General features: G+C 40.8%; 1 protein-coding gene across 1 annotated transcript in view; it reads left to right on the forward strand.

Annotated features, from left to right (window-relative positions):
* LOC129429942 (E3 ubiquitin-protein ligase rnf213-alpha-like) overlaps window positions 1–14,468 on the forward strand; it is a 172,300-nt gene that overhangs the window by 36,345 nt on the left and 121,487 nt on the right. Inside the window, exon 16 of the mRNA XM_073856917.1 lies at window positions 4,343–4,465. Within this exon, the coding sequence (XP_073713018.1) occupies window positions 4,343–4,465 (123 nt within the window). The remainder of the gene's footprint in view (window positions 1–4,342; window positions 4,466–14,468) is intronic.

Consider the following 14,468-nt stretch of genomic DNA (forward strand, 5'->3'; position numbering starts at 1 on the left):
TAGATCATAACAACAATGTGAACAGGGAACAGGTGTGTGAACTGTAATAAATCCTATCATTTGCAAGCACAATGGCTGCGTTACACTTGGCATTAACATGTGACCTGTATCTGGATGTTGTCCACATACACATTGAAAAGACAAGTGTAAACGTGGTTCTGGTCAGAATGGTATCCGTTAAATGTGTCCAGGTTCGGAGGTAGTCGAAGGATGCATTGTAATCATATCTCAGTGTAGATCTCGCTGCCCAGTCCCAAAACATGCTGTCAGAAATAATGGCCAGACGCAGTTTACACAATAAATGAAACTTATTTGGAACTTACAAGAAACGTCAATATTTAAAACACGTTATTTAGACTTACAATAAACGTCAATATTTAAAACACTTTATTTAGACTTACAATAAACGTCAATATTTAAAACACTTTATTTAGACTTACAATAAACGTCAATATTTAAAACACTTTATTTAGACTTAGAATAATTGTCAATATGTCAAACGCTTTATTTAAACTTACATGATATTGTGTGTGTAATTTATAGTGCTGGGCAAAAGTTAATCGCAATTAATCAAATTTCAAATAAAAGTTTGTGTTTACATTATAAATGTGTGTGTGTGTACTGTGTATAATTTCTTGATATATAAAAATACACACATATGCCTGTATTTTTATACATTTATACTAATATATATATATATATATATATATATATATATATATATATATATATATATATATATATATATATATATATATATATATATATATATATATATATATATATATATATATTAAATTGAAAAATTAACCTACACATACATTTGTGTGTATTTTTATATATCAAGAAATTATACACAGTACCCACACATTTATAATCTAAACACATAGTGTTATTTTGGATGCGATTAAAGGGATAGTTTGGCCAAAAATTATATTAAAAGGATCCATCTCCCGTGAAAGTGTGTCAACCATTACCAAAAGCCAGTTATTTTCCTTTATAAAGTTTTAAATATGTATATTTTCTGACAAAACTGCATGGATTGCTCTCAGAAGGCCTTCTTTTATCCTCCTGGAGCCGGATGGATTTCATTCAAAAACGTAGGCTATTTGATCTAAGACTGGAGATTGAATAGGAAAGTAATGTGAGTGAAAGCAATTGGGACATTGCTTAATTTGTGTCATCTTTACTCTTTATTTGGTGTCCTGCTACAGACGTAATTTAAATATTATTCAGGAAACAGAAATCAGTAATCCAGGCTACTTTGTGATCAAATGTAAACGCACCGTGTCCTGATGGGCTAATGATCAGATCATGGTGATCGCATGTTAATGTCAAGGGTAAATAGCCTTTGTGACACTGGATATTGCACATCAAAGTGTTCCTAACACCTTGTCCGTTTTTCATATTTCTGTTTATGAACAGGCTGTTCTTCAAGATGGGGAGAGTGTTGGTGAACCTAAGTTCAAAATCTCATGGAGCAAAGTCCACAAGACATTCAGAGCAAGACCAGTGCCTGTTGAAAAGAACTACAGCTACATGACAGTTATGATTGCAGATGTTCTCTCCTCTGTGTTGGATTCAAAACAAGTCATGGACATGAGAGTTAATAAAACACAAGTCATCATGGCTCCACAAGACAGACTACCCAGATCACAGATCATTTTTCAAACACAGCAGTTTTCACGTTTTAAGTAGCTGCATCATTATGAACACATGACGTACACACCAGCATATTTGAAATGTACAATGTTTTATTTTGAATTCTACTGAAGCACACATAGTACTTTAAACAAACATTTACCGGTATTTATAATTGGAGTACATGCAACATTTTTATTTAAACACTACACATTTGGTATGATTCGCTCTTTTGTTGCAAGCATAGCTTGTGCTCTTGCCAAAAGGCATTGAAATGTAAACTATCCAGCTATATGTTATTAAAATTCCTCCATGCCTCATCTACTTCTGCATTATCATTGTCTTCATTTTCAAACCCTGTATAAATTCCATTCGGTTCAGAGTAGACGTTTCTTATTTTGTTAACCGCACATGATGGAATGACTCTGCGTACTCTTCTCCCTAGCCAGCCATGCATCCACCATGTAAACTGACGATATGCAGCATATCTGTAAGACCTTAAAGGCAGAAATTTGAAAAGAATTATCCTATTACGTTATGAAATGGTAATTTAAGATGTTTGTCATAACCAATAAAAAACTGAAGCTTTCACTGAAAGTGCACAATCCAGGTAACCTTTTTTCACTATTTGTAGGCTACTAGGCATACTCGGATAACCATGTTCACGTTTTACTTGCCTATTAGTGACCTGATTACGATTTGGTAGACCAGCATTATGGCGGTCATGGAGGCTGACGAGGGCTGCCCATAAAACATCTGTATTGAGGCAAACTGCATTAAAGTTGTCGTGTGCTGTGATACACGGATTATCTGTAAATACAATCAAAGCATGTTGTTATAGCCTTTTGCAATGTTCTTATCAGAATCACAATTCGCTTTATCAAACAAGATAGATTTTTGTGTTACACTTATTTTTAATAAATATACATAACTTCAATATGTTAGTGCAAACTTATTTTGTCATTTAGCTTTGTAAACAATAATGAAATTACATTTTCATGTTACATTTCAGTTTTATCAAATGTTTCCAAAGCAACCAACAGTACAAACTTAAATTGTTGAGAATAAAAAAAATTTCAACAGTTATAGCCTATTCCTTTTCTCTCAAATTATTTAATTTCACTATGAAAATGAAATTAAATCAAATTAGAATAATAAACATTTTTAACATATACAACAGTATTAGCAGCGAGTAAGAAGTGTTACTTTTGAAGCAATTTACTTTTATTTTGAAAAACTGTGAGAAGTGAGACTTCAGGATTTGTTAGAGCACTAAATAACCTGTAGATTGATCGGTACTTTAACAGATGTAACGACAAACAATGATCGCTTTTGGAATTTACTTATCATGGTTGAAAACACCTTTCTGGATCTACAAGTGGAAATCGGTGAGTAAATAACGCGATATTTGTCAGGTCTTTCAAGGGTTTTGTGCTAAAGATGCTGTCATAGTTTGGGATGCAAATGTTATCAGGGAGAAAATCGCTAAGTTATGTTATTCTCGTCCCACGTTAAGTTTGCCACGGTTCTCCACAAAATCGAAGTTGTTAAATATGTAGTGCAAGGCAATTCAGTGCAATAGTAATTATTAATAACAATATCGTGATTGTAAGGTTTTAAATGTACATGAGATGAGCTGAACAGTGTCGAATTTGTTCAGTGTAAGGGGGGAGAGGGTCTTTTTCTGCGTTCAACACAGTGACTGCTTATGGAAAATAAAGCAAGACGGCGTTAGGCTTATTAAATTATTTGTACTGATAGTACGATTGCCTGATCTAGCCTATACTTGGCCTAACGTTACCCTGGACAGCTGCTGACAAAAAGTGAAGCTCTTTACAGCAAACGCTCTCGTTCTCGCTTGGCATTGGCAAGCAGTTGCCGCACAGACACCATCTGTTGTGCCCCACTCTCGCTTCCTCAACTCTCTGGTAATCTTCAGGTCTATCGTCTTCCGCGCTATTCTCGGGATTTAGGCCTACGGTGAGCTCGGGTTCAAACTGAAAAGGCTGAACGGCAGACTTGTTCATTCCTCTAATCGGTACTGTCAAAACCGGTCAAACTGCTGCAATCCATTGACAGTACGCAACCTTTACACGTCACTACCCAGAATGCACTGAGACGTAAATAACAATGGCGGCCTACGAGTGAACGGATTTTTGTCTTTTTTTAATAAAAACAAAACCATTTGAAATGTTTTGGTATCACCCTTTTACAGCTGACACCCACGTTAATCTTAAAAGGCCAACATGACGCACTAGTCGGGGTTCCTTTTAAAAAAATTATTATTGACTCACCACCATCCAAAATGGTGTCTTTTTTTGTTTAGTCTAGAAGGAATTGTTTTCTGAGGACAATATTCCAGGATTTTTCTTTTTTTAATGTACTTTAATGGACCGCAACACTTAACAGTTTTAATGCAGTTTAAAATTGCAGCTTCAAAGGACTCCAAACGATCCCAAACGAGGCATAAGGGTTTTATCTAACGAAACGATTGTCATTATTGACAAGAAAAAAAATGCACTTTTAAACCACAACTTCTCGTCTATCTCCGGTCCTGTGACGCGCCAGAGTGACCTCATGTAATTCCGTAGTGACGTAGAAAGGTCACATGTTACATATATGAAGTTTTTGGACTATGACAATTTTTATTCAGTTGTAAAATGTTCAATCCTAAACAAAAACTGTTTTTTACTCATTTTAGGAAGATCATATTGATCAAATCGAGGTTTACTGCTCAAAGATTGAAGAACTAAATGACTCCACATCCCATTTAGTGAGCAGTGTTGAGAAGTGTGCTCTCCAAGCTGTTACCATAATATGCCAGGTAAACATCTTTAAATGTTTTCACTGACATTGTGAGTTATTCAGAATCACAAATGTATTCATCAAATAATTTACTAAGTCCATGAAATAAAATTAACTGAAAACTAAATCCTGGTCTTGTTTGATGGCTGTTTATCTGTAGCAAAATAATTTAGTTGCTGGCTTGCAAGGCATAAAGGATGTGTTGTGCTGCTTGCTTTTCATTACAGTGCATTGAAAATGCGCTGTACTGTTGTTACTGGGCTTTTTATTATTATTAGTGGTGCTTGCATTTATGCAAAGCATCACTATTACTATTCCTCATACTTATTATTATTCTTATGTCTGGACACTTTTTCGGCGCGTAACTCGTCCCGCACGGTTTGTTGTAGTCCCACGAAAGAGGGCTCAAATCGACCGGATTACTGAGGAGAGGTGTGCTATGACTTTTATAAGTGATCGGGTGCAGGATTTTCGAAAGGGGGGTGAAAAACCACCCGAAAAATCCCATTGACTTAACATTGCGCCCAACTTTGACGAGTCATAGCTCTGCTCGAGGATTTTGTAGAAACATGTGGATTATAACATTTGAAGAGGGTGGTAGACTCTGTAAGAACATACATGACATTGGAATGTAAGTTGTACCCCTGGGGTGTAAGAGGCACCCGAAATTTCCCATTGACTTATAATGGGGCAGGAAACACGCCCATATAAGGGAATAAAAATGTTCCTGATGGGATATCTTCGCATTACAGCTTCGTAGGGACAAGGGGGTGGGCTCATTTTAGTCAGGCACCCAATCAGTCTCTCAGGATCATCCCAGAGCTATTAAGCCACGCCCCTAGCAACAATTTTGGGCACCCTAGCAACATCTCCCATAGACTGCCATTATAAAATGCCCAGATGGATATCTTTGCACCACAGTGTCATAGAGACATGGGGGTGGGCTCATTTTACTCAGGCATCCAATCAGTCTCTCAGGATACTTACATAGGTATAAGCCACGCCCCTAGCAACCACTTTTGAGCACCCTAGCAACATAAAATTCAAACAGTTATATCTCGGCATCCGAACATCGTAGAGACACGGGGGTTGGACCGTTTGACTCATGACTCAGAGTGTAATCATTATGGGATGCCAATTTTTTCCCTAGCAACCAAATACAGTACCCTAGCAACAGAGTAAACAAAGCCTTATATCTCCGCATCAGAACATCGTAGAGACACGGGGGTTGGACCGTTTGACTTGTGACTCCGAGTGTAATCATTATGGGATGCCAATTTTTTCCCTAGCAACCAAATACAGTACCCTAGCAACAGAGTAAACAAAGCCTTATATCTCCGCATCAGAACATCTTAGAGACACGGGGGTTGGACCGTTTGACTCGTGACTCGGAGTGTAATCATTATGGGATGCCAATTTTTTCCCTAGCAACCAAATACAGTACCCTAGCAACAGAGTAAACAAAGCCTTATATCTCCGCATCAGAACATCATAGAGACAAGGGGGTTGGACCGTTTGACTCGTGACTCAGAGTGTAATGAGTATGGGATGCCAATTTTTTCCCTAGCAACCAAATACAGTACCCTAGCAACAGAGTAAACAAAGCCTTATATCTCCGCATCAGAACATCGCAGAGACACGGGGGTTGGACCGTTTGACTCGTGACTCGGAGTGTAATCATTATGGGATGCCAATTTTTTCCCTAGCAACCAAATACAGTACCCTAGCAACCAAATAAACAAAGCCTTATATCTCCGCATCAGAACATCGTAGAGACACGGGGGTTGGACCGTTTGACTCGTGACTCGGAGTGTAATCATTATGGGATGCCAATTTTTTCACTAGCAACCAAATACAGTACCCTAGCAACAGAGTAAACAAAGCCTTATATCTCCGCATCAGAACATCGTAGAGACACGGGGGTTGGACCGTTTGACTTGTGACTTGGAGGGTAATCACTAGTGGATGCCATTTTTTCCCTAGCAACCAAATACAGTACCCTAGCAACAGAGTAAACAAAGCCTTATATCTCCGCATCAGAACATCATAGAGACATGGGGGTTGGACCATTTGACTCGTGACTCGGCGGGTAATCACTAGTGGGTGCCATTTTTTTCCCTAGCAACCAAAAACAGTACCCTAGCAACCAGAAAAACACAGCCTTATATCTCCACATCAAAACATCGTGGAGACACGGGGGTTGGATCGTTTTACTTTTGGCTTGGAGTATAATCATATATGTTACCCAGAATTTTGCCACGGCAAGCACCACTCACATTTTCTTCAGGAAATGTACCTATCTAGTTATTATTATTATTAGTGGTGCTTGCATTTATGCAAGGCATCACTATTATTATTCGTCAGGGATATTCTTCTTCTTCTTACATCCGGACACTTTTTTCGGCACGTAACTAGTCCCGCACGGTTTGTCGTAGACCCATGAAAGAGGGCTCAAATCGACCGGATTATTGAGGAGAGGTGTGCTATGACTTTTATAAGGGATCGGGTGCAGGATTTCCGAAAGGGGGGCGTAAAACCACCCGAAAAATCCCATTGACTTAACATTGGGCCCAACTTTGACGGGTCATAGCTCCTCTCAAGGATTTTGTAGAAACATGTGGGTTACAGCATTTAAAGAGGGTGGTAGGCTTTGTAAGAACATACATCACATTGGGGTGTAAGCTGTACCCCTGGGGTGTAAGAGGCTCCCAAAAGTGCCCTAATGAAAAGTCAATGGGGCAAAATCCCATAGACTTAACATTGCAAAAACTTTGACGGGTCATAGGTACGAGTGAGGATTTTATAGAAACATGTGGGTTACTAAAATTGAAGAGGGTGGTAGGCTATGTAAGAACATACATGACATTGGGGTGTAAGTTGTACCCCTGGGGTGTAAGAGGCACCCGAAAATTACCATTGACTTATAATGGGGCAGGAAACATGCCCATATAAGGGAATAAAACAGTTCCAGATGGGATATCTTTGCTTTACAGTGTCGTAGAGATAAGTGGGTGGGCTCATTTTACTCGGGCATCCAATCAGTCTCTCATGATCATCCCAGAGCTATTAAGCCACGCCCCTAGCAACAATTTTGGGCACCCTAGCAACATCTCCCATAGACTGCCATTATAAAATGCCCCGATGGATATCTTTGCAGCACAGTGTCATAGAGACATGGGGGTGGGCTCATTTTACTCAGGCATCCAATCAGTCTCTTAGGATCCTTACATAGGTATTAAGCCACGCCCCTAGCAACCACTTTTGAGCACCCTAGCAACATAAAATTCAAACAGTTATATCTCGGCATCCGAACATCGTAGAGACACGGGGGTTGGACCGTTTGACTCGTGACTCAGAATGTAATCATTATGGGATGCCAATTTTTTCCCTAGCAACCAAATACAGTACCCTAGCAACAGTTTAAACAAAGCCTTATATCTCCGCATCAGAACATCGTAAAGACACGGGGGTTGGACCGTTTGACTCGTGACTCGGACTGTAATCATTATGGGATGCCAATTTTTTCCCTAGCAACCAAATACAGTACCCTAGCAACAGAGTAAACAAAGCCTTAAATCTCCGCATCAGAACATTGTAGAGACACAGGGGTTGGACCGTTTGACTCGTGACTCGGCATGTAATCATTATGGGATGTCAATTTTTTCCCTAGCAACCAAATACAGTACCCTAGCAACAGAGTAAACAAAGCCTTATATCTCCCCATCAGAACATTGTAGAGACACAGGGGCTGGACCTTTTGACTCGTGACTCAGAGTGAAATCATTATGGGATGCCAATTTTTTCCCTAGCAACCAAATACAGTACCCTAGCAACAGAGTAAACAAAGCCTTATATCTCTGCATCAGAACATCGTAGAGACACGGGGGTTGGACCGTTTGACTCGTGACTCAGAATGTAATCATTATGGGATGCCAATTTTTCCCTAGCAACCAAATACAGTACCCTAGCAACAGAGTAAACAAAGCCTTATATCTCCGCATCAGAACATCGTAGAGACACGGGGGTTGAACCGTTTGACTTGTGACTCGGACTGTAATCATTATGAGATGCTTATTTTTTCCCTAGCAACCAAATACAGTACCCTAGCAACAGAGTAAACAAAGCCTTATATCTCCGCATCAGAACATCGTAGAGACACGGGGGTTGAACCGTTTGACTTGTGACTCGGACTGTAATCATTATGAGATGCTTATTTTTTCCCTAGCAACCAAATACAGTACCCTAGCAACAGAGTAAACAAAGCCTTATATCTCCGCATCAGAACATCGTAGAGACACGGGGGTTGGACCGTTTGACTCGTTACTCGGCATGTAATCATTATGGGATGCCAATTTTTTCCCTAGCAACCAAATACAGTACCCTAGCAACAGAGTAAACAAAGCCTTATATCTCCGCATCAGAACATCGTAGAGACACTGGGGTTGGACCGTTTGACTCGTGACTCGGAGTGTAATCATTATGGGATGCCAATTTTTTTCCCTAGCAACCAAATACAGTACCCTAGCAACAGAGTAAACAAAGCCTTATATCTCCGCACCAGAACATCGTAGAGACATGGGGGTTGGACCGTTTGACTCGTGACCCAAAGTGTAATCACTATTGGATGTTACATTTTTCCCTAGCAACCAAATGCAGTACCTTAGCAACCAAATAAAAAAAGCCTTATATCTCCACATCAGAACATCGTAGAGACATGGGGGTTTGACCGTTTGAGTCGGAGTGTAATCACTATTGGATGTCAAATTTTTCCCTAGCAAAAAAAATACAGAACCCTAGCAACCGAATAAACAAAGCCTTATATCTGCGCATCAGAACATTGTAGAGACACGGGGGTTGGACCGTATGACTTGTGACTCGGAGTGTAATCACTAGTGGATGGCAATTTTCTCCCTAGCAACCAAATACACTACCCTAGCAACCGAATAAACAAATCCTTATATGTCCGCATCAGAACATCGTAGAGACACGGGGGTTGGACCGTTTTAATTGTGAGTCGGAGTGTAATCACTAGTGGATACCAATTTTCTCCCTAGCAACCAAATACAGTACCCTAGCAACAGAGTAAACAAAGCCTTATATCTCCGCATCAGAACATCGTAGAGACACGGGGTTTGGATCGTTTTACTCGTGACTAGAAGTATAATCATATACTGTCCCCAGAAATTTGCCACGGCAAGCACCACTTCACATTTTCTTCAGGAAATGTACCTATCTAGTTATGTTGGCTTTGAAAAAGCCAATATATTGTTATTGCATTTAAACTTATTATTATGTTGGCTTTGAAAAAGCCAATATATTGTTATTGCTATTAAACTTATTAGTGGTGCTTGCATTTATGCAAGGCATCACTATTATTATTCCCCATACTTATTATTAGTGGTGCTTGCATTTATGCAAGGCATCACTATTACTATTGCTCAGGGATATTATTATTAGTGGTGCTTGCATTTATGCAAGGCATCACTATTATTATTGCTCATACTTATTATTATTCTTATGTCTGGACACTTTTTCGGCGCGTAACTCGTCCCGCACGGTTTGTTGTAGTCCCACGAAAGAGGGCTCAAATCGACCGGATTATTGAGGAGAGGTGTGCTATGACTTTTATAAGCGATCGGGTGCAGGATTTTAGAAAGGGGGGCGAAAAACCACCCGAAAAATCCCATTGACTTAACATTGCGCCCAACTTTGACGAGTCATAGCTCCGCTTGAGGATGTTGTAGGAACATGTGGGTTACATTATTTGAAGAGGGTGGTAGGCTCTCTAAGAACATACATCATAATGGGGTGTAAGTTGTACCCCTGGGGTGTAAGAGGCACCCGAAAATTCCCATTGACTTATAATGGGGCAGGAAACATGCCCATATAAGGGAATACAAACATTTTCAGATGGGATATTATCTTTACAATGTCGTAGATACAAGGGGGTGGGCTCATTTTACTCAGACATCCAATCAGTCTATCAGGGTAGTCCCAGAGCTATTAAGCCACGCCCCTAGCAACCATTTTAGGCACCCTAGCAACATCTTCCATAGACTGCCATTATAAAATGTCCAGATGGATATCTTTGCAGCACAGTGTCATAGAGACATGGGGGTGGGCTCATTTTAGTCAGGCATCCAATCAGTCTCTCAGGATCCTTACATAGGTATTAAGCCACACCCCTAGCAACCACTTTTGAGCACCCTAGCAACATAAAATTCAAACGGTTATATCTCGGCATCAGAACATCATAAAGACACGGGGGTTGGACCGTTTGACTCGTGAATCAAAGTGTAATTCATTATGGGATGCTAATTTTTTCCCCTAGCAACCAAATACAGTACCCTAGCAACAGAGTAAACAAAGCCTTATATCTCCGCATCAGAACATCGTAGAGACACGGGGGTTGGACCGTTTGACTCCTGACTCGGAGTGTAATCATTATGGGATGCCAATTTTTTCCCTAGCAACCAAATACAGTACCCTAGCAACAGAGTAAACAAAGCCTTATATCTCCGCATCAGAACATCGTAGAGACACGGGGGTTGGACCGTTTGACTCGTGACTCAGAGTGTAATCATTATGGGATGCCAATTTTTTCCCTAGCAACCAAATGCAGTACCCTAGCAACAGAGTAAACAAAGCCTTATATCTCCGCATCAGAACATCGTAGAGACACGGGGGTTGGACCGTTTGACTCGTGACTCGGAGGGTAATCATTATGGGATGCCATTTTTTTCCCTAGCAACCAAATACAGTACCCTAGCAACAGAGTAAACAAAGCCTTATATCTCTGCATCAGAACATCGTAGAGACACGGGGGTTGGACTGTTTGACTTGTGACTCGGAGTGTAATCATTATGGGATGCCAATTTTTTCCCTAGCAACCAAATACAGTACCCTAGCAACAGAGTAAACAAAGCCTTATATCTCCGCATCAGAACATCGTAGAGACACAGGGGTTGGACCGTTTGACTCGTGACTCGGAGTGTAATCATTATGGGATGCCATTTTTTCCCCTAGCAACCAAATACAGTACCCTAGCAACAGAGTAAACAAAGCCTTATATCTCCGCATCAGAACATCGTAGAGACACGGGGGTTGGACCGTTTGACTCGTGACTCGGAGTGTAATCATTATGGGATGCCAATTTTTTCCCTAGCAACCAAATACAGTACCCTAGCAACAGAGTAAACAAAGCCTTATATCTCCGCATCAGAACATCATAGAGACACGGGGGTTGGACCGTTTGACTCGTGACTCGGAGTGTAATCACTAGTGGATGGCAATTTTCTCCCTAGCAACCAAATACACTACCCTAGCAACCGAATAAACAAAGCCTTATATCTCAGCATCAGAACATCGTAGAGACATGGGGGTTGGACCGTTTGACTCGTGACCCAGAGTGTAATCACTAGTGGGTGGCAATTTTCTCCCTAGCAACCAAATACAGTACCCTAGCAACCGAATAAACAAAGCCTTATATCTGTGCATCAGAAAATCGTAGAGACACGGGGTTTGGATCGTTTTACTCGTGACTGGAAGTATAATCATATACTGTCCCCCGAAATTTGCCACGGCAAGCACCACTTCACATTTTCTTCAGGAAATGTACCTATCTAGTTAGTGGTGCTTGCATTTATGCAAGGCATCACTATTATTATTCGTCATACTTATTATTTATAATTATTCTTCTTTTTCTGGACACTTTTTCGGCGCGTAACTCGTCCCGCACGGTTTAACGTAGTCCCACGAAAGAGGGCTCAAATCGACCGGATTATTGAGGAGAGGTGTGCTATGACTTTTATAAGGGATCGGGTGCAGGATTTCTGAAAGGGGGGCGAAAAACCACCCGAAAAATCCCATTGACTTAACATTGCGCCAAACTTTGACGAGTCATAGCTCCGCTCGAGGATTTTGCAGAAACATGTAGGTTACAACATTTGAAGAGGGTGGTAGGCTCTGTAAGAACATGGATCACAATGGGGTGTAAGTTGTACCCCTGGGGTGTAAGAGGTGCCCAAAAATGCCCAATGAAAAGTCAATGGGGCAAAATCCCATAGACTTACCATTGCAAAAATTTTGACGGGTCATAGGTACGAGTGAGGATTTTGTAGAAACATGTGGGTTACTAAATTTGAAGAGGGTGGTAAGCTATTTAAGAACATACATGACATTGGGGTGTAAGTTGTACCCCTGGGGTGTAAGAGGCACCCGAAAATTCCCATTGACTTATAATGGGGCAGGAAACATGCCCATATAAGGGAATAAACAGTTCCAGATGGGATATCTTTGCTTTACAGTGTCGTAGAGATAAGTGGGTGGGCTCATTTCACTCGGGCATCCAATCAGTCCCTCAGGATCAACCCAGAGCTATTAAGCCACGCCCCTAGCAACAATTTTGGGCACCCTAGCAACATCTCCCATAGACTGCCATTATAAAATGCCCAGATGGATATATTTGCACCACAGTGTCATAGAGACATGGGGGTGGGCTCATTTTACTCAGGCATCCAATCAGTCTCTCATGGTCCTTACATAGGTATTAAGCCACGCCCCTAGCAACCATTTTTGAGCACCCTAGCAACATAAAATTCAAACAGTTATATCTCCGCATCAGAACATCGTAGAGACACGGGGGTTGGACCGTTTGACTCGTGACTCGGAGTGTAATCATTATGGGATGCCAATTTTTTCCCTAGCAACCAAATACAGTACCCTAGCAACAGAGTAAACAAAGGCTTATATCTCCGGACCAGAACATCGTAGAGACACGGGGGTTGGACCGTTTGACTCGTGACTCAGAGTGTAATCATTATGGGATGGCAATTTTTTCCCTAGCAACCAAATACAGTACCCTAGCAACAGAGTAAACAAAGCCTTATATCTCCGCATCAGAACATCGTAGAGACACGGGGGTTGGACCGTTTGACTCGTGACTCAGAGTGTAATCATTATGGGATGCCAATTTTTTCCCTAGCAACCAAATACAGTACCCTAGCAACAGAGTAAACAAAGCCTTATATCTCCGCTTCAGAACGTCGTAGAGACACAGGGGTTGGGCCGTATGACTAATGACTCGGAGTGTAATCATTATGGGATGCCAATTTTTTCCCTAGCAACCAAATACAGTACCCTAGCAACAGAGTAAACAAAGCCTTATATCTCCGCATCAGAAAGTCGAAGAGACACGGGGGTTGGACCGTATTACTAATGACTCGGAGTGTAATCATTATGGGATGCCAATTTTTTCCCTAGCAACCAAATACAGTACCCTAGCAACAGAGTAAACAAAGCCTTATATCTCCGCATCAGAACGTCGTAGAGACACGGGGGTTGGACCGTATGACTAATGATTCGGCGTGTAATCATTATGGGATGCCAATTTTTTCCCTAGCAACCAAATACAGTACCCTAGCAACAGAGTAAACAAAGCCTTATATCTCCGCATCAGAACATTGTAGAGACACAGGGGTTGGACCGTTTGACTCGTGACTCGGTGTGTAATCATTATGGGATGCCAATTTTTTCCCTAGCAACCAAATACAGTACCCTAGCAACAGAGTAAACAAAGCCTTATATCTCCGCATCAGAACATCGTAGAGACACGGGGGTTGGACCGTTTGACTCGTGACTCGGAGTGTAATCATTATGGGATGCCAATTTTTTCCCTAGCAACCAAATACAGTACCCTAGCAACAGAGTAAACAAAGCCTTATATCTCCGCATCAGAACATCGTAGAGACACGGGGGTTGGACCGTTTGACTCGTGACTCAGAGTGTGATCATTATGGGATGCCAATTTTTTCCCTAGCAACCAAATACTGTACCCTAGCAACAGAGTAAACAAAGCCTTATATCTCCGCATCAGAACATCGTAGAGACATGGGGGTTGGATCGTTTTACTCGTAACTGGAAGTATAATCATATACTGTCCCCAGAAATTTGCCACGGCAAGCACCACTTCACATTTTCTTCAGGAAATGTACCTATCTAGTTTATAATTATTATTCTTCTTT

This window comes from Misgurnus anguillicaudatus, chromosome 19 (genome assembly GCF_027580225.2).
Source record: "Misgurnus anguillicaudatus chromosome 19, ASM2758022v2, whole genome shotgun sequence".
In the NCBI taxonomy this organism is placed as follows: domain Eukaryota; kingdom Metazoa; phylum Chordata; class Actinopteri; order Cypriniformes; family Cobitidae; genus Misgurnus; species Misgurnus anguillicaudatus.